A 20,823-nucleotide genomic window follows, 5' to 3' on the forward strand; every position below is an offset into this window, starting at 1 on the left:
TGCTAGACTAATAGAATTAGCATAGATTTGTGGTAGTTACCAGAGTCCTAAGTAAAATAAGCATGGACAGTATGAACACAAGATTATGTGCATTTTAAAAGTACAAAACTAGACATAATTTGACACTAAATACTAAGTTAGAAGTCAAAATCAGAGAGCTCATAAGAACATTTGGTGGAAGTGTTGCATTTCTCACCTTAGATATGGTCCTCCTTATTCCTTGAAAGAAGTTCAACTTTTGTGCAAAAATAGCATCAAGTTGTGCAGAAAAATTGGGAGATAGTGTCCCTTTAAGAAATTTAAGTCCAGAACATAAAGGTGCTTTCCTCAACTTGTATTTCAAACTTTAGTCTAGTTCATGCTTTCTATTGTTTGCATGGAAAAGACAATACACATATATATAGTGGTGTAACAGAGCAGTATAAAATTAGCAACAGGATTGGCTTTAGTTTACCATAAAGTATAGCACAACAAAGAACTTATTTTAGCAAGCTCTTGATAATGTTGAGGGTGTAGATGTTCCATGTTGCTGTTTTGCAATAACCCTGAGAATAGCCCTTAGCATGTCAGCACAAGAGGTAGCTGCTGTACAATTAGAATAAGGACTCATTTTCCAGTGAATTGTACTCTGTCAGATGGTGGCACAAGGAGCCAAACTCCATGAGCTGGTTATCTGTCATCCGAGCAAAGGTTCTCTTGTGTTCTGTCCTCTTTCAGTGAGAAATGAATCAACATCTTCCTCTCTTTCTTGCAAAAGGAAGCTCTGTTCCTTTAGTCATAGTCCAGTGAGACTTGCTGATGTAGATTGATTCCAATATTATTAGTTGCAAAATCTGGATGAATAGACTGATTGGATCACTAAAGAGGTAGTTAATAATTTATATGGTTTATCATCAATCATTGATAACAGTCAATGTCAAACCGGCAGTTTTGGATGATTTTTGATTGATGCAAGCGTCATCGCTGCCTCAACCTGGTTGTATGAAACGATGCCAGAATGCACTGTTGTGGGAAAAACCAATCATTTGCACCATGCCCAGACATGATCATCTGTGCTGGAACCATTCTGTGATTCTATGAATTGAACTTCAACCTTCTGAGATATCCCACTGTAAGTTAAGGTTTGTGCTCAGTTTCAGGCAGGCTTCAGTAATGTGATCATCTAATTTAACACTTTGAAAGTAACAAATGCGTCTGCCCAAGTTTCCAATATGTAAATTATACTGGGGCAAAGGTACCATCCAGAAAGTGAAGTCAAGAAATTGCCCCTTATGTGTTTAATCCATGCTGTGCTAATGAACTGAAAGAAAATAAGTTATGTGTACTGTAGCAGCATGTAAGGAGTGCTTGATAGTGACGCTGGATCTGATTCCATTCCATTCTAGTAGCCTTCTATCTCTTGAGAAAATGGTTTGTGTCTTGGTGGTCAACTCTGTGTTAACTATTGCCTGGTGTGGCTCAGGAGCCCCACTCTGCCACACTTGCTGCAGATGCACACTTGCATTGACCAGAAACTGGACTGGACTAGCTATATAAATACTGTGGCTACAAGAGCAGGTCAGGGACTAGGAATCGTGTGACAAGTAACTCTCCCCCTGACTCTCCAAAGCCTGTCCACCATCTACAAAGCACAATTCAGGAGTGTGATGGAATACTCCCCACCTGCCTGGATGAGTGCAGCTCTCACAACACTGAAGAAGCTTGACACCATCCAGGACAAAGCAGCCCGCTTGATTGGCACCACATCCACAAACATTCTCCCTCCACCACCGACACAGTAACAGCAGTGTGTACCATCTACAAAAGTTGGAATTCACCAAGGCTCCTTGGACAGCACCTTTCAAATCCATGACCACTACCATCTAGAAGGACAAGGGCAGCAGATAGATCAGAACACCACCCGGAGGTTCCCCTCCAAGTAAATTCACCATCCTGACTTGGAGAATATATTGCTGTTCCTTCACTGTTGCTGGGTCAAAATTCTGGAACTCCCTTCCTAACAGCACTGTGGGTGTACCTACACCACATGGACTGCAGCGGTTCAATGCGGCAGCTCACCAGCACCTTCTCAAGGGCAACTAGGGATGGGCAATAAATGCTAGCCCAGCCAGCGAAGCCCACTTCCCATGAATGAATAAAAAAAAGATGAAGATAGTGGGCTGAAAAGGTGCAGGATTCACTGGTCTATGTTTTCTCTGGGCCATCTTCTTAACCAGCTGGGCTTTAAATTTCTCCTTGCCTTTTCTGATGCCCCGCTGGACAGCCAGCCTCCAGAGGTCATGAACATTGGCAACTGTCACCCAGTTGTCTGTCTCAATGACCACCGTCTTCAGATCTCGCTTGCAGGTGTCCTTGTAGTGGAGGAACGGACATCCAGTAGATCATGACTGAGCGGCCAGGTCACTGTACAGAAGGTCTTTGGATGGATGAACACCATATATCCAGAGGACATGGCCGAGCCAGCCCAGATGTAATTGGCTTAGTAATTAAGGAGTGTATCCTGATGGAATTAGCATGTTTCAGAACCTCTGAGTTGATGACCTTGTCCTGTCAAGAGATGCTGGGGATACACCTGAGACAACGAAAGTGGAACTGTTCAACCTTTTCTCCTGCTTTGTATATGTTGTCCAGATCTAGGTGTTGCAGGAGTGCACTGAGGACGCAGGTTTGGCAGACTCAGAATTTGGTGTGCAAAAGCAAAATACTGCAGATGCGGGAAATCCGAAATAAAATTTGAATTTGCTTACTTTTGTCCTAGATCTCAGACAGCAAGGCTGAATCTCTTTCCGTCAGTTATGGTGTATATGTATGTACTCACTATCTAGATGAACTGAAGGCATATGACAGAAGCAAAGGGAACAATACACGAACAGTGTCGGACCAGAACACAACAGTGTTTGACCCCACTGTGGTTCTTTAAGGATTCTAATATTGCCCTTTCATAGCTGACCTTGCCCCTCATTGTCATGGAAGGAGGAAACACACTGAGTAGCTTCAATGGACACCAGTTTTCATTAGCAGCTTAAATAGATTGCTTCTGCTCACATGGCCAGATATCTTGGTAAGATCAATGAAGGCAATATATAGTGGTCTTTTGTTGCGGCCGGTCCCCGGGTAAGGTCCCCCAATTTCTTATGATCCTGTAGGAGGTACCCCAAATTGTTCACTTCCCAAACAGCTGAAGATGAATGAGCTGGTTCCCCTCCTTTATTCAACCCCCCCAGTTGGTCACAACAAGGTTAATTTAAAAAGGATTCCTTCCCTCGCGGATACCTTTTTCCAATCCAAATGAATTTATGTTTTAGAAGGAGCCACTTTAACCTGACTTTCTTGAGCCAAAGAAGAAGTAAGCTTATTAGTTGCAAAAAACCCAAGGGAAAATAATAAAAATGCAACAAGCATACACACAGATCAGAAATGAGAAGTTGAGTCCAAAAATAAAAGTTAAAAAAGATGTACGGATCAGTCTTTGGCTTTTCCTTGAGGATTGGATGGCAAAATGTTGTGGCCATTAAGTTGGATGATTCAGGTAGAGCTGACGTGGCAGTTGAGCAATTAGATTGGAGACACTTGGTTCTGCTGAAGGAGCTGTCCTGTGTACTTTTTGACTGTGGCTTTGCTGACCTGCCTCCAGCCACAGAGAGAGATAGAGACTTTTACCTACAAGCTGCAGGGATGCCTGGTTGATGTTCTTATGCTATAATCCTTACAGCCCATAGTAGTACACCAGGACTAGAACATACACAGCAGGTTTGCAGCTGACTTTTTAACCCATTTCCTTGTGTATTCCTGGAAGTGAAAAAACATCATGTCTTTTGCCCAGAATATGCTTTCTTTCAACTCAGATCAAGTCCACATTCTGAGATATAACTCAAAAGCAGATGGTTTCTGCTGAGGTGTGGTATTCGGTCTCCATTGTCTCCGCAACCGCAGGAGATTAAAGTTCAATCTTTTGCATTTCATCTCTTCCTTTCAAGTGCCTCTGTTTGAAATAGGCCTTGACACTTTTTTAGGTACAACATTCCAGGGTCTCTCTGGGCTTGTTGGTCAAGAATAAGCCACATTGGAATTTTCCAGCAAGTGAATACTTGACATTTTCAGCCAGCTTTTGCTTGAATGTCTTTTTTAAAAAAACACATCTTTTTAAAAAAGTTCAGTATGCTCTTAATTGATTTGAGACACTTGCTCCACACACGGAATAAAATGAGATTCATTCTAATTTCATTACAAAGGCAGAAAAAGAATTATTAAACAACAAACACCCTCACACACTCGTTCTCCTAGCCTTGGTCAATCTTATCTTTTCAGTTCTAACCAGTCTCTTTTAAATTCTGGCTAGGGTGTCTGCAATCACATTTGATTTCCTGGTAATGTGGGTGATTTTTGGCTAGGACGGTTGGAGAAATAAACACCAAGGGAATAAACTGGCATTCAGTGTCTTAAATCTTTCCACAAAGGTTAATGGGTTGTGGTCAGTATAGACTGTGGTATCTCTGTATCCATTCTGGACATATATCTCCAAGTGTTTGAGAGCCAGTAGTGAACCAAGGGTTTCCTTCTCTACTGTGTAGTACCATTTCTGATGCTTGTTTAGTTTTTTGGAGAAGTACCCGATTGGTGTCTGTATCCTTGATTCATCTTCCTTTGAGGATGCCACTCGCATCGATAGCTACTTTAAACGCTTGTTTAAAGTTCAGAACTGCAAGCACAGGCACGCCTATTTAAATGGCTTTCAGCTTTCTGAAAGCTGTCTGGCATTTCTCAGTCTATACTACCTTTGCTTTTTTCTGTAGTAGGTCTGTTAGCACAGTGGCTACTGTGTTGAATTTTGGCACCAACCTGCAGTAGAGCCCACACATCCCAAGAACCTCATGATTTCCCGTTTCATTGTGGGAATGGGGAACTGTGTTATTGCTTGTACCTTTGCAGCCCTGGGTAGTACTTGTCAATAACCCACTGTGTGTCCTAGATAGGCCACCTGATCCTTGGTGAACTTGCTCTTTGCGAGTTTGACCACTAGGTCAGCAGACTGTACTTTCTGGAAGAGGGCTTCATGTTGCTCTAAGTTTTCCAGGTGTGGCTGTACAATAGGAGGTTGTCTAGGTACACTACACAATTGGTTAAGTCTGCCACTACCTGGTTGATCAGCCTTTGAAAGGTGGATGGGGCATTTCGGAGTCCAAATGGCATGACTCGATACTGATATAACCCAACCAGAGCTATGAAGGTGGAGACTTCCTTCACGCAGGCAGTCAAGGGAGCCTGCCAGTATCTGTCGAGTAAATCTATCTTTGTAATGCAGGCTGCTTTACATACCCTATCTATGCAGTCTTCCAGCCGGGGTATCAGGTAGGAGTCTGCTCTGGTCACTGCACTAACTTTTCGGTAATCAATGCAGAACCTTTTGGAGCTGTCCAGCTTGGGCACGAGCACAACTGGGGAGCTCCAGCTACTGTTGCTAGGCTCTATTAGTTAGTGCTACAGCATGTAGTTAATCTCCTCCCAAACCTGGGCCAGCTTTTCTGAGCCTAAACGATAGGGGTGTTTGGTATTGGTAGGAGCACTAACACATAGTCTCCTGGTTGAAAGGTTCGAGCCCTGGCATGTTTGTCTACCTGCTTTGTCATAGCTGTCTGGGAGATTTTCAAGTGCTCTCAGGCCACATCACAGGTTCTCATGAGTTGCTCCCGGAACACCGATACATAGTCTAGCATGAAGACTTCCTCCTTCTGTTCTTAAAAACTTCTCCTTGATTAGTTTCAGAGGCCCTCGCACTTGGTGCCCATAAACTAATTCAAACGGAGTAAAACCGGTGGACTCATTGGGTGAGTCCCTGATAGCGAACAGAAGAAAACCTAGTCCTTTATCCCAGTCATGGGGTTACCCATGGTAGTATGCCCTGATTATTGTTTTTAGGGTCTGGTGGTACTGTTCTAGTGCCCCATACAACTGCAGGTGATACACTGAAGACTTCAGCTGAGTCAAACCCAGGTTACCCATGACTGGAATATTTTGGACATGAAATTTGAGTGCTGATCCGACTGGATCTCCGTAGGCAGACCATACCTGGTAAAGAATTGGGTCAATTCCCTCGCCACTGTTTTGGCAGTTATGGTTTTCAAGAGAAGAGCCTCTGGGAAGTGGGTAGCCACGTCGATGATGGTAAGGATATACTGGTTAACCTCCTTTTGTTTTGGACAAGGGCCCCACACGGCCCACGAATGGCTGAATAGTTTCCCAAAAGCTGGCACAGGAATCATAGGTGCAGGTCTTATTGCAGGTTGGGGTTTTCCCACAACCTGGCAGGTGTGGCAGGTTCTGCAAAACCTTACTACATCACTGTGGAGGTGTGGCCAGTTAAAACGTTGGCTGATGCAGGCTTGGGTTGTGTGTATACCAACATGGCCAGCCATCAGAATTTTGTGAGCGAGCCCTAATATTTCCCTACGATACCTTGGCGGCACCATTAGCTGATGGGTCACTGCCCATTCCTCATTTGCAGGCCTTTAGCAGCACCTTATTTTTAATGTAGCATTCAGGGACTGCTTCTGCCTCCACTTCAGTGAGTGCAGTCTGAGATAATGTTTTTAACAGTGTACCAGCTTGCCGGCCCGCTACCAAGGAAGATTTATTTATCACCACCTTAGGGTCTTCTACACTCCCAAAAAAGGTTTCAGATAACCAGACCGTAGGGTCTTCTGCTTGCAGTGCCTCCACTGACGGAACTTGTCTGGCCATAGACTGCGTTACCACACAGTCAGGGAAAATGCCAGGCACTTTCTCCTGCAGCTGTTTTGTCTCCGTGATCTCAATGGGCTTCTCTGAGACCACTGGGGATGCTGTTACCTTTGGTCCTGCCAGGTCATTGCTGAGGAGCAGGTTGATCCCATTCAGAGGCAAATTCCCACAGTCACTGGTCCTGACACAAAGTTACACTCAAAATGCACTCGGTATAAGGGGATGGGCATGTACTGTCCTTCAATTCCCTTTACCAGCACCTTGTCACCTTTCCCAGCAGTAGAGTTTGGCTGGCCCCTGTATCCCTCAGTATCACTACAGGCTTACTCGCCTCACACTGGGGAAATATGGCCACCCTTCCTTCGGATACAAAATCCTTGCACTTTTAGTGATTTGTCTAACCTCATCCACACTCTCAGGAGTGCATCTACAGGGATTCGCAACAGCAGTCAGAGCCATAGCCTGGTCTGCTATGTTCTCTGACTGACTCCCCTTCTTTGCACAGTGTGTGTGTGCCCTGATAAATCTCTGTTTTTTCCCGTAACCTCCAGCAGTTGGCCTGGAGGTGCCCTACCTTTCGGCAGTTAAAGTACACTGGCTTGTTGGCCTCATTTTTCATCTCAGCACCACCCTTTCTGTCCTCAGGAGGGCTCCCAGTATTTCATTCTCTCCCATGAGTGGTCAGTTTTGTTATGATCCAAGCTGATGTTACTACTGGACAAGTCAGATCCCCAGCTTGATAGATCCTAACTTTTATTTTTTATTTAGATACATAGAGAGTGGCTACTGAACAGAGTCCCAGGAGTCAGCTGATGAACTTTAACAAAAGAATAAAACATTTATTAAACAAGAAAAGATAAACTATCTTACATATTACAATACTCCTTGATACTTATCTACAAATTTGTAAGGATAATACAAATTACAAAAGCTACCTTATACTCTAAGTACACAATAGGCAACCTGTGGTCAGGCACCACTCTCTGAAACCAAGTGATAGATGCCACCCCAAACAGATGTTATGGATCTCTCCTCAACTTCCCCAAGATGCTTGTCACACTGTGAGCCAACTGGTCTCACTGAACCCTGTCTTTCACATGAGGGTTTCCAATCTCCACTCTCCAAGAACTAGCTTTGGAATCTTCTCCCAAATGATGATTTCTCTCAGACGCCTTCCACAAGGGTCCACCTCCAGGATTTCAAACTCTCTTTTTCTGATGTTCCTTTCCTCTGGATTGCAACGTGCATTCATGCTTTCTTCCACACACACACTCTCACATGCTCAGTGTTATGGCAGAACGGATGGTAAATGCTGAGCTGTTCAAATCCCAGGGTGAAACTTGAAACAACTGCTACAACTATCTTGCAATTTGTATTTATTTTGAGATGCGTGCCTTGAATTCAGTAGTAATAAGACCACCGAGTCTTATAGGTTTCTTGCAAAACTAAATTAAACCTTTATTAATTAAAAAAAATGATTTTAAGCACATACATAGGTTTACAAATTAATACTATGATAAGGTTTACAAATTAATACTATGATAAATCCTAGCTCCCCTAGTTAACCTAACTCGCAGTTGCACCTCTATTAAGGCAACAGTAAGACACACAGATTTTAAAAGACCCAGGCAAAGTAACATGATACTCTGAATAGTCAAATTCAAAGTGAGTTTTTCTCAGCTTCGGTTCCTTGTAGACAGCAGCTTGAGGCTTAGATGCTGGAAGTGTTTCACACTTGCTAGATCTTAAAAATGCCTTTTTTCCTACACAACATCATCTCCTTTATACAGATTTCTCCCTTATCAATGTAAATCCCATTGTCCCAATATGTCTTTTTCAACTCTACTTTTCTAATAATAAAAATCTTTCATAGTACCAATTTTATCAGTAAGTTTTGGGAAAACTAAACACGCTGTTTGGCTTAGCCTCTGTTGGCTAGGTGTAATACCTTACCACCTCTTTGAAATTCACTACTTGGGTCTATCTAAAAATGCAAATTTTCCTTTTACACCTCACATTCTACAACTTCAACCATGTTTACCTATTTAACATTTCAAACCTAGCTTGTCTTCTGATACATCAAAGCCTTCAGACCAACTGTTTTTAATTCAATTAAGTCCCACACATACGCGCGCATGCACATGCACACCCACTATTCCTGTCCTTACAATAAATTCCAATAACGTTATGAAAATTATTATATTTTCCTGACATCAGCCATACCAACAGAACACCATTGCTTCACCTGCCCATAGCAAAGAGTTACAGACCTTCAGCTGTCTCCTTGGACCTTCTGGCTTCTCGCAAGCCATTTTTGCTTTAAATGTGCTTCCTGCAGCTTTCCTCTCTTTAAGCCTTGGAGCTTGGAGCCTTTCTCCCGGCTCCTTAATTTCACTTGCACAGAACAGGGTCTTTTCCAGACTCCTGTTCTTCCTTTGACTAGAAGATTTTATTGGGACCCTCTCTGTCTCACTCTTTGGCTTTGGGACCTTCAGTTCTTTTTGGAAATCTGGTCTCCCTGCAGTTCCTCTCCCTGTATCCAGCCTCTCTGGGATCCTGGCTTCAACTTTAGTTTGGGACTTCCTATCTGTCCCCCTGCCATGCTGCTTTCAACTGAACTGAAACGACTTTTCTGTGTCTGTCCTGTTGCTAGGCAATTTTTTTCTACCTTGTTTGTTTTACCTTCCCGTCAAGATTCGTAAAATTTAATTAAAATGCAGGCACACAAACAAAGCCTTAGACCTGCTGTCTCCACTCCAAAATGAAACGAGATTGCATGTTACACCTTTTTAACCCACAAATAGAAAAACATGTATTGCTTAAACTTAAAGATATACCTTATTCCTAACACACCCAAATACAAATATAACTTACTTAAACTATCTCTATTTCCAAACAGTTTCCTATCACTCTCTCCACCTCCGGCCTTTCCAGTTGTTTGGGGTGACTAGGGTAGGGCCTCTTCTGGGAGAACAGTTTGTGGATCAGCTCATAATCATCCGCCATTGTGGCTGCTTGCCTGGCCCCTGTTACCCTCTGTTCCTCTCAGTGCATTCTTATTGGGAAGGGAAAGGAGTTTTTAAACTCGAGGAGAATTATTTCATGGAAGTTTTCGTAAGCGTCTTCTGTCTTAAGTGCCCGCACCCACTGGTCAAAAGCAAGTTGCTTAAGCCTTTCAAATTCCAGTTACACCTGGTCAGGCCAATTCCTAAGGGTATGGAATTTCTGATGATACACCTCTGGCACTAACTGGTACGCACTTAAAATAGCCTTTTTTGCTGCCTCATAGTGGCACTTTCCTCAGGCAAGAGGGAGTAAACCCCATCAGCTTTCCCTGAAAATTTACTCTGCAGTAATCGGGACCAATGTTGGACTAGCCATTTTAACTTCTGTGCTAACCACTTGAAAGATATGAAGAAGGCTTCCTCCTCTGGTTCATCAAACGTAGGGATTAAATGAGCAAACCAAATTGCCTCAGTGCTTAAGCCTGAGCTAGTGGTGTCTTCAAGGGACTCACAGTAGGATTCCTGCCCCTCAGCTTGAGCTGTTTTAGTTTAAACTCTCTTTCCCTCTCTCTCCCCTGAAATTCTCTCTTTTCTCCTTGCCCTTTACTGTCTTTTTCTCTCTCTTTCCCTTTCCTTTTCTCTATCCTTCCGCTGCTCAAATTTTAATCTCTCTCCCTCTACGCTATCCATTTCATCGTCCTCAATTTCCACCGTCATCCGTTTAAAATTTTGTCTTTTCTGGTTTTTGGGTGAAATTCTAATCCTAGGTGCCTCACTAGCTCTTTTAACTGTTCGAGGGACAGAACTTTTATATCCTCAAAAGTAACTTCCCTTAATTCTTCTAGAAAAGCACTGGCATCAAATGTGGACATTTCTACACTTTAGTAGTATAGAGTCAAGAAAACCTTTTTGTATTTTTCACATTAATTTCAAAGAACAATTTACTTTCCCCACTGAGATGTGGTAATCAGTCTCCATTCCCTCTGCAACCGCAGGAGATTAAAGTTCAATTGTTTGCATTTCATCCCTTCCTTTCAAGTGTCTCTGTCTGAAGGAGACCTTGAGTCCTTTTAAGGTGCGACATTCCAGGGTCTCTCTGGACTAGTTGGTCAAGAATAATCCACATAGGAATTTTCCAGCAAGTTATTACTTTACATTCTCAGCCAGCTTTTGCTTGAATGTCTTCTTAAAAAAAACACGTCTTTCTTAAAAGTTCAATATGCCCGTAAGTAATTCGAAGCTGTGATCCGCTGTTGTGACACTTTGTTCACGGCATTTCTCTTGCAGTTGCCAGACTGAGAACATCATGTAGAATATGGATCTTCCAGTCTAAAATAGGATTTGGGATAGATGCGCTCAGCCAAGATTTGCAGTCTGACGAGATTAATATGGGCAAATATTTTTTCTGCAATATCACAGGGAGCTGCCTCAATGTTGTTGCAATTGTTGCAGTCGCCCTTGTTCTTGTACAAGGTCACAATCTTTGCATCACTTATAACCTGAGGTACTGTCCCCTCGCTCTAGCAGAGAGCACGAGAACTCTAGGCAAAATGGCAACACCAAGATAGCTCTAGAGACTGCAGAGAGTCAGCCTGACATGGAAGACCTGGATATTGAACCCACAGTGAAGCAACTGAACAAAGCTATTGACTCACTTGCCATTGGCAAAGCTCCAGGTGATAATGCTATACCACCTGAACTCATCAAAGATGGGAAACAAGCACTACTGCAGGATCTGATACTCTGAATTTTAGTACAATAGGCCCTTGTACAGTGGTGACTATGTGAGCCATATAAAAAATGTTGCAGAAAATTTAATGAGCAAGCTATAAACAAAATATTGTATTGTTGCATCAAAGGTGTGGGATTTCAGGATCCGTCGTTGGTGAGCCACTGTATTTTTACTGCTCACAGAATCTTTTTTCCAGTTTTTTTTTGTATGGTACAGGCCAGGTATAGGAATCAGCATTTTTCTCCTGACAATTTTGTTGTTGAAGTATAGCACTGCATCAGTCACATCCCTCTTGCCTGTCACTCTAACTGTTTGCCTGGAGCACCAAAAGACAGAGAGCAATCTACACAGTCCAGCCGTTTTGATAAAGTTGACCGTCCATTAGCCTATACAGAGATTGCTTGCAGTTTAGCACTTAGCTTTCAAAGGAGCATGGGGTTACAGATGGTAACAAATATGCTTTTCTTTTAAATTAAAGCCTTATCTGAAGTTGTTATTTGCAGCTTTTGTGATGTATATTTTATTTCTTTTGAAGAGTAGTGCTGTTAAGCTTTATGTTATATACATCATTAATCTGACAACAGCAGAGTATGTTATATTTATATTGGTTGTGGCTACTGGCAAATCAAACTTTGGAAAAATTGACATATTTCACTTAAAATTGGATATAGGGAGTGCATATCTAAATCATCAATCATCATTGCAGTTATTTTGTGAGAACCTTCTGGAAGCTTCAGTTGTCAGCTCCTAAGGTTCACTCTATAAAATGAGTGACAGCTCCTGCAGACAGATTTTACCAGACAGCCCTCAGTGGCACTCTGGAGATAGCAGTGTTCCATCAATGATAAGAGAGCACATAATAAATTAAATGTTCACTGATTTTTGCTGGGAAGAGGAAAGTATTGCCCATTTTGACATTAAGTAATGGTAATATCAGAGGAGGTCTTGTGGCACACTGTCTCTGAGCCAGAAGTTCCATATTTGAGATCCACCCCAGGACTCGATGGCCACGGAAGGTGCTTTCATAACCTGGCCAAACAGATTGATTATCAATCGACAAATCCTTCCAATACACCTATGGCAGGTGGTGAGAGTGGGAGAGTGTCCTGGTCAGCATGCTTGATGCAGAGAGGTACTCCTCAAGCTATAGCCTCTGGTGACAGGCTGGTGACCTGTTCCAGGAATAACTAGCCATAGAAACAGATATAAGCTATTAGGCAAAGACTAGTTCTAAGACTAATTTATGGTAATATGAAAACGAGAGTGAAAACATTGCTGTTACTTGTTGTGCCTGAAGTGAGGTACGTTACCTTCCGTGCAGTTTCAGGTTGGCTATCATATCGACTAAAATCTATTTTTGAGACATTCACAAGGATGTTTGAAAATGGCCTTCCCACCCATCGAACCTCTGCCATATTTTAATTTTAGAATAAATTAATGCATAATTAATGGACATTGGAGAGGAAGAGAGAGAGAGACACACAAACTGGAAGAGGGAGAGAGAAAGAAACACAAACTGGAAGAGAGAGAGAAACACAAAAACACAAACTGGAAGAGAGAGAGAGAAACAGAAACTGGAAGAGAGAGAGAGAAACACAAACTGGAAGAGAGAGAGAAACAAACTGGAAGAGAGAGAGAAACACAAACTGGAAGAGAGAGAGAAACACCAACTGGAAGAGAGCGAGAAACACAAACTGGAAGAGAGAGAGAAACACAAACTGGAAGAGAGAGAGAAACACAAACTGGAAGAGAGAGAGAAACACCAACTGGAAGAGAATGAGAGAGAAACACTAACTGGAAGAGAGAGAGAGAAACACAAACTGGAAGAGAGAGAGAGAGAAACACAAACTGGAAGAGAGAGAGAGAGAAACACAAACTGGAAGAGAGAGAGAGAGAAACACAAACTGGAAGAGAGAGAGAGAGAAACACAAACTGGAAGAGAGAGAGAGAGAAACACAAACTGGAAGAGAGAGAGAGAGAAACACAAACTGGAAGAGAGAGAGAGAGAAACACAAACTGGAAGAGAGAGAGAGAGAAACACAAACTGGAAGAGAGAGAGAGAGAAACACAAACTGGAAGAGAGAGAGAGAGAAACACAAACTGGAAGAGATAGAAACACAAACTGGAAGAGACAGAGAGACACAAACTCGAAGAGAGAGTAACACAAACTGGAAGAGAGAGAGAGAGTAACACAAACTGGAAGAGAGAGAGAGAGTAACACAAACTGGAAGAGACAGAGAGACACAAACTGGAAGAGACAAAGAAACACAAACTGGAAGAGGGAGAGAGAGAGAAACACAAACTGGAAGAGAGAGAGAGAGAAACACAAACTGGAAGAGAGAGAGAGAGAAACACAAACTGGAAGAGAGAGATAGAAACACAAACTGGAAGAGACAGAGAGACACAAACTCGAAGAGAGAGTAACACAAACTGGAAGAGAGAGAGAGAGTAACACAAACTGGAAGAGAGAGAGAGAGTAACACAAACTGGAAGAGACAGAGAGACACAAACTGGAAGAGACAAAGAAACACAAACTGGAAGAGGGAGAGAGAGAGAATCTCAAACTGGAAGAGAGAGAGGGAGAGAAACACAAATTGGAAGAGAGAGAGGGAGAGAAACACAAACTGGAAGTGAGAGAGAGAGAGAAACACAAACTGGAAGAGAGAAACACAAGCTGGAAGGGAGAGAAACATAACCTGGAAGAGAGAGAAACATAAACTGGAATAGAGAGAGAGAAACACTAACTGGGAGAGAGAGAGAAACACAAACTGGAAGAGGCAGAGAGAGGCGCAGACTGGTAGTGACAGAGAGACACAAACTCGAAGACAAAGAGAGATACAAACTGCAAGAGAGAGAGAAACGCACACTGGAAGAGAGAAACACACCCTGGAAAAGAGAGAGAGAGAAACGCACACTGGAAGAGAGAGAGGGAAACACAGGATGGAAGAGACAGAGATTCACAAACTGGAAGAGAGGGATGGAGAGACACACAAACTGGAAGAGAGAGACACACACAAACTGGAAGAGAGAGAGAGGGAGAGAAACACAAACTGGAAGAGAGAGAGAGGGAGAGAAACACAAACTGGAAGAGCCAGAGAGAGGAACATAAACTGGAAAAGAGAGAGAAACACAAGCTGGAAGAGAGGGAGAGAGAAACACAAACTGGAAGAGAGAGAGAGGGAGAGAAACACAAACTGGAAGAGAGAGAGAGAGAGAAACACAAACTGGAAGAGAGAGACACAAACTGGAAGAGAGAGACACAAACTGGAAGAGAGAGACACAAACTGGAAGAGAGAAACACAAACTGGAAAGGAGAGAAACATAACCTGGAAGAGAGAGAGGGAGAAACACAAACTGGAAGAGAGAGAGAGAGAAACACAAACTGGAAGAGAGAGAGAGAGAAACACAAACTGGAAGAGAGAGAGAGAGAAACACAAACTGGAAGAGAGAGAGAGAGAAACACAAACTGGAAGAGAGAGAGAGAGAAACACAAACTGGAAGAGAGAGAGAGAGAAACACAAACTGGAAGAGAGAGAGAGAGAAACACAAACTGGAAGAGAGAGATAGAAACACAAACTGGAAGAGACAGAGAGACACAAACTCGAAGAGAGAGTAACACAAACTGGAAGAGAGAGAGAGAGTAACACAAACTGGAAGAGACAGAGAGACACAAACTGGAAGAGACAAAGAAACACAAACTGGAAGAGGGAGAGAGAGAAACACAAACAGAGAGAGAGGGAGGCACAAACTGGAAGAGAGAGAGAGAGAGAATCTCAAACTGGAAGAGAGAGAGGGAGAGAAACACAAATTGGAAGAGAGAGGGAGAGAAACACAAACTGGAAGAGAGAGAGGGAGAGAAACACAAACTGGAAGAGAGAGAAACACAAACTGGAAGAGAGAGAAACACAAACTGGAAGAGACTGAGAGACACAAACTGGAAGAGAGAGACACAAACTGGAAGAGAGAGAGAGAAACACAAACTGGAAGAGAGAGAGAGAAACACAAACTGGAAGAGAGAGAGAGAGAAACACAAACTGGAAGAGAGAGAGAGAGAAACACAAACTGGAAGAGAGAGAGAGCGAAACACAAACTGGAAGAGACAAAGAAACACAAACTGGAAGAGGGAGAGAGAGAAACACAAACAGAGAGAGGGAGGCACAAACTGGAAGAGAGAGAGAGAGAATCACAAACTGGAAGAGAGAGAGAGGGAGAGAAACACAAACTGGAAGAGAGAGAGAGAAACACAAACTGGAAGAGAGAGACACAAACTGGAAGAGAGAGACACAAACTGGAAGAGAGAGACACAAACTGGAAGAGAGAGACACAAACTGGAAAGGAGAGAAACATAACCTGGAAGAGAGAGAAACATAACCTGGAAGAGAGAGAAACATAAACTGGAATAGAGAGAGAGGAACACAAACTGGAAGAGAGAGAGAAACACAAACTGGAAGAGAGAGAGAGAGTAACACAAACTGGAAGAGACAAAGAAACACAAACTGGAAGAGGGAGAGAGAGAAACACAAACAGAGAGAGAGGGAGGCACAAACTGGAAGAGAGAGAAACACAAACTGGAAGACAGAGAAACACAAACTGGAAGAGAGAGACACAAACTGGAAGAGAGAGACACAAACGGGAAGAGAGAGAGAGAGAAACACAAACTGGAAGAGAGAGAGAGGGAGAGAAACACAAACTGGAAGAGAGAGAGAGGGAGAGAAACACAAACTGGAAGAGAGAGACACAAACTGGAAGAGAGAGACACAAACTGGAAGAGAGAAACACAAACTGGAAAGGAGAGAAACATAACCTGGAAGAGAGAGAGGGAGAAACACAAACTGGAAGAGAGAGAGCGAAACACAAACTGGAAGAGAGAGAGCGAAACACAAACTGGAAGAGAGAGAGAGAGTAACACAAACTGGAAGAGAGAGAGAGAGTAACACAAACTGGAAGAGAGAGAGAGAGAGAGTAACACAAACTGGAAGAGAGAGAGAGAGAGTAACACAAACTGGAAGAGAGAGAGAGTAACACAAACTGGAAGAGACAGAGTAACACAAACTGGAAGAGAGAGAAAGAAAAACAAACTGGAAGAGAGAGAGAGAGAGAAACACAAACTGCAAGAGAGAGAGAGAGAAACACTAACTGGAAGAGAGAGAGAGAGAAACACAAACTGGAAGAGAGAGAGAGAGAAACACAAACTGGAAGAGAGAGAGAGGGAGAGAAACACAAACAGGAAGAGAGAGAGAGAGAGACACACAAACTGGAAGAGAGAGACACAAACTGGAAGAGAGAGACACAAACTGGAAGAGAGAAACACAAACTGGAAAGGAGAGAAACATAACCTGGAAGAGAGAGAGGGAGAAACACAAACTGGAAGAGAGAGAGAGAGAAACACAAACTGGAAGAGAGAGAGAGAGAAACACAAACTGGAAGAGAGAGAGAGAGAAACACAAACTGGAAGAGAGAGAGAGAGAAACACAAACTGGAAGAGAGAGAGAGAAACATAACCTGGAAGAGAGAGTAACACAAACTGGAAGAGAGAGAAAGTAACACAAACTGGAAGAGACAGAGACACACAAACTGGAAGAGACAAAGAAACACAAACTGGAAGAGACAAAGAAACACAAACTGGAAGAGGGAGAGAGAGAAACACAAACAGAGAGAGAGGGAGGCACAAACTGGAAGAGAGAGACAGAGAATCACAAACTGGAAGAGAGAGAGAGGGAGAGAAACACAAACTGGAAGAGAGAGAGAGGGAGAGAAACACAAACTGGAAGAGAGAGAGGGAGAGAAACACAAACTGGAAGAGAGAGAGAGAGAGAGAAACACAAACTGGAAGAGAGAGAGACAAACTGGAAGAGAGAGACACAAACTGGAAAGGAGAGAAACATAACCTGGAAGAGAGAGAGAGAGTAACACAAACTGGAAGAGACAAAGAAACACAAACTGGAAGAGGGAGAGAGAGAAACACAAACAGAGAGGGAGGCACAAACTGGAAGAGAGAGAGAGAGAGAGAATCACAAACTGGAAGAGAGAGAGGGAGAGAAACACAAACTGGAAGAGAGAGAGGGAGAGAAACACAAACTGGAAGTGAGAGAGAGAGAGAAACACAAACTGGAAGAGACTGAGAGAGTCAAACTGGAAGAGAGAAACACAAGCTGGAAGGGAGAGAAACATAACCTGGAAGAGAGAGAAACATAAACTGGAATAGAGAGAGAGAAACACTAACTGGGAGAGAGAGAGAAACACAAACTGGAAGAGGCAGAGAGAGGCGCAGACTGGTAGTGACAGAGAGACACAAACTCGAAGACAAAGAGAGATACAAACTGCAAGAGAGAGAGAAACACACACTGGAAGGGAGAGAGAAACACACACTGGAAGAGAGAAACACACCCTGGAAAAGAGAGAGAGAGAAACGCACACTGGAAGAGAGAGAGAGAAACACAGGATGGAAGAGACAGAGATTCACAAACTGGAAGAGAGGGATGGAGAGACACACAAACTGGAAGAGAGAGACACACACAAACTGGAAGAGAGAGAGAGGGAGAGAAACACAAACTGGAAGAGAGAGAGAGGGAGAGAAACACAAACTGGAAGAGCCAGAGAGAGGAACATAAACTGGAAAAGAGAGAGAAACACAAGCTGGAAGAGAGGGAGAGAGAGACACAAACTGGAAGAGAGAGGGAGAGAGAGGCACACCCAAACTGGGAGAGAGCGGGGTGCACCCAAACTGGGAGAGAGGGAGAGAAACGCAAACTGGAAGAGAGAGAGAGAGAGAGAGAGAGAGAAACAAACTGAAAGAGGGAGAGCGAGAAACACAAACTGGAAGAGGGAGAGAGAGAAACACAAACTGAGAGAGGGAGGGACACAAACCAGAAGAGAGAGGGAGAGAAGGGGGCACACCCAAACTGGGAGAGAGGTGGGCACACCCAAACTGGGAGAGAGGGGTGCACACCCATACTGGGGGAGAGTGGGGGCACACCCATACTGGGAGAGAGGGGTGCACACCCATACTGGGGGAGAGTGGGGGCACACCCATACTGGGGGAGAGTGGGGGCACACCCATACTGGGGGAGAGTGGGGGCACACCCATACTGGGGGAGAGTGGGGGCACACCCATACTGGGGGAGAGTGGGGGCACACCCATACTGGGGGAGAGTGGGGGCACACCCATACTGGGGGAGAGTGGGGGCACACCCATACTGGGGGAGAGTGGGGGCACACCCATACTGGGGGAGAGTGGGGGCACACCCATACTGGGGGAGAGTGGGGGCACACCCATACTGGGGGAGAGTGGGGGCACACCCATACTGGGGGAGAGTGGGGGCACACCCATACTGGGGGAGAGTGGGGGCACACCCATACTGGGGGAGATGGGGGGACAAACTGGGAGAGAGACAGACACACAGATGCCAACGGGGGGAGAGAGTGAGAGCCAGAAAGACTGGGAGGGAGAGACAGACAGACAGACACAAACTGAGAGAGATAGAGACAAACTGCGGGGGGGGGTGGAGAGAGAGAGACAAATGGGGAAAGAGAGAGAGAGAAACACACAAATTGGTAAAGACAGAGAGAGATGCAAACTGAGAGAGACGCAAACTCGGGGAGGGAGAGGGGGAGACGCAGATGCAAACTGGGAGAGGGAGAGGGGGAGACGCAAACTGGGGGAGGGAGAGGGGGAACACAGATGCAAACTGGGAGAGGGGGAGACGCAGACGCAAATTGGGAGAGGGGGAGGGAGAGATGCAACCTGGGAGAGAGAGAGAGACACAAACCGGGGGAGGGGAGAGAGAGAGATGCAAACCGGGGGAGAGAGATAGAGAGAGAGAGAGAGAGACGCAAACCTAGGGGTTTGAGAGAGATACAAACTGGGAGAGACAGAGCAAAAGAGCGGCTAACTGGGAGAGAGACACAATCTGGGAAAGAGGCAGAGAGAGAGACACAAACTGGGTGAGAGCGAGAGACACAAACTGGGAGAGAGAGAGCGCGAGAGAGACACAAACTGGGAGAGAGAGAGAGACACACGCACAAACTGGGAGAGAGGGAAACAGAGACAGAAGCAATCTTGGAGAGAGAGAGACTGCCACAAACTGGGATAGAGAGAGAGGTAGAGACAAACTGGGAGGGAGAGAGACACACAGAAACTTGGAAAGGGAGAGCGAGAGAGAGAGCAAGCAAGGCAGACACAAACGGGGAGAGAGAGAGAGAGAAGCAAACTGGGGGGGCAGTGAGAAAGGGAGAGGCAAGCTGGATGAGAGAGACACAAACTGGGAGAGACAGAGCAAAAGAGCGGCTAACTGGGAGAGAGACACAATCTGGGAAAGAGACAGAGAGAGAGACACAAACTGGGTGAGAGCGAGAGACACAAACTGGGATAGAGAGAGAGAGCAAGAGAGACACAAACTGAGAGGGAGACAGTGAGAGAGAGACACACTGGGGGAGAGAGAGAATGAGAGCGAGAGAGACACAAACGGAGAGAGACTGAGTGAGAGAAGCAAACTGGGGGGGAGTGAGAGTGGGAGAGGCAAACTGTGAGAGAGAGAGAGAGAGAGAGATACAAACTGGGAGAGACAGAGTGAGAGGGAGCGTGAAAGAAAGCGGCAAACTGGGGGAGAGAGAGAGAGGGGAAGGCAAACTGGGAGATACAGAGTGAGAGAGAGTAAAAGGCCAATTGGGGGCGGTAGCAGGATGTGCCCACTTGAAGGCTTCAATTGGCCCACTGCTTGGTGGGCCACCTGATGCCACCCCTGCCATTGTTAAAACTATGGTTGGGGAAGGACGGTTGGGTAGGCCAGCTGCTGGATTTTTTGTGCCCCCCACACCTTCAAACCTGCTCGTGCCGGAGTCTAAATTCCTGGTGTTTGTGGGCAATTGCTGTTGGCCCATTACAGCCATCCTTACAACAACAATCAAGCGGTATATTTTGGGAGCAGGCAGCAGTGCTTAGACAACAGTTTGTTTGCAACGCACAACAACCAAGGTGGACCTGTGATGTGCATTGTTGTATAATATGTTTTATTACGGGAGTCAGTCAACTATGGTGCTGAGGCCTGAGCCTCACCAGCAGGGTGTGGGATCAGTGAATTGATATAGGCTTGGTTTTGCTTATTATTTTTATAATTTAACCGTTTATGTAAAATAGCATGAAAACTTTAGTTTGAAGTAATAGTGAAGTTGCTTTTATTGAAACAATGGTATTTACTTGCAGTCGAGTTTGAAGCAACATCAGGGTGGTTTTTATTTAAACATTACTTATCCTCAAACCTGTCCTTTTTCTGTTATTTCTTTGGTTTATCATTCATCTCACTATAAAACAAAAAGTGAAATATTTCATTCAGGGCTTGCTGGGAGTGA

At 44.2% G+C, this 20,823-nt stretch overlaps 3 protein-coding genes across 9 annotated transcripts in view; 1 reads left to right on the forward strand and 2 right to left on the reverse strand.

Moving 5' to 3' along the window:
* The window catches only part of cdk14 (cyclin dependent kinase 14), a 726,725-nt gene that overhangs the window by 543,310 nt on the left and 162,592 nt on the right, over window positions 1-20,823 (forward strand). Inside the window, exon 14 of one of the 7 annotated variants that reach the window (XM_078538468.1) lies at window positions 11,268-11,977. The exons of 5 other annotated variants lie outside the window; for them this stretch is intronic. In XM_078538468.1, the coding sequence (XP_078394594.1) occupies window positions 11,268-11,311 (44 nt within the window). In that variant the 3' untranslated portion in view covers window positions 11,312-11,977. Of the gene's footprint in view, window positions 1-11,267; window positions 11,978-20,823 lie in introns of those variants that run through there. One more of the 7 variants, XM_078538469.1, reaches the window with a different exon arrangement.
* On the reverse strand, window positions 12,526-14,510 carry LOC144678681 (uncharacterized). The gene is made up of 2 exons (XM_078538465.1): window positions 13,641-14,510; window positions 12,526-13,575 (listed from the first exon to the last, which is right to left on the reverse strand). The coding sequence occupies exons 1-2, from the start codon at window positions 14,166-14,168 to the stop codon at window positions 12,910-12,912; spliced, it is 1,194 nt and encodes a 397-aa protein (XP_078394591.1). The 5' UTR covers window positions 14,169-14,510; the 3' UTR covers window positions 12,526-12,909.
* LOC144672207 (uncharacterized) lies at window positions 15,249-18,322 on the reverse strand. Its single transcript, XM_078534028.1, has 4 exons — window positions 18,287-18,322; window positions 15,826-18,111; window positions 15,309-15,363; window positions 15,249-15,253 (listed from the first exon to the last, which is right to left on the reverse strand). The coding sequence occupies exons 2-4, from the start codon at window positions 17,644-17,646 to the stop codon at window positions 15,249-15,251; spliced, it is 1,881 nt and encodes a 626-aa protein (XP_078390154.1). The 5' UTR covers window positions 17,647-18,111; window positions 18,287-18,322.

Source organism: Cetorhinus maximus, chromosome 3 (genome assembly GCF_964194155.1).
Source record: "Cetorhinus maximus chromosome 3, sCetMax3.hap1.1, whole genome shotgun sequence".
NCBI lineage: Eukaryota > Metazoa > Chordata > Chondrichthyes > Lamniformes > Cetorhinidae > Cetorhinus > Cetorhinus maximus.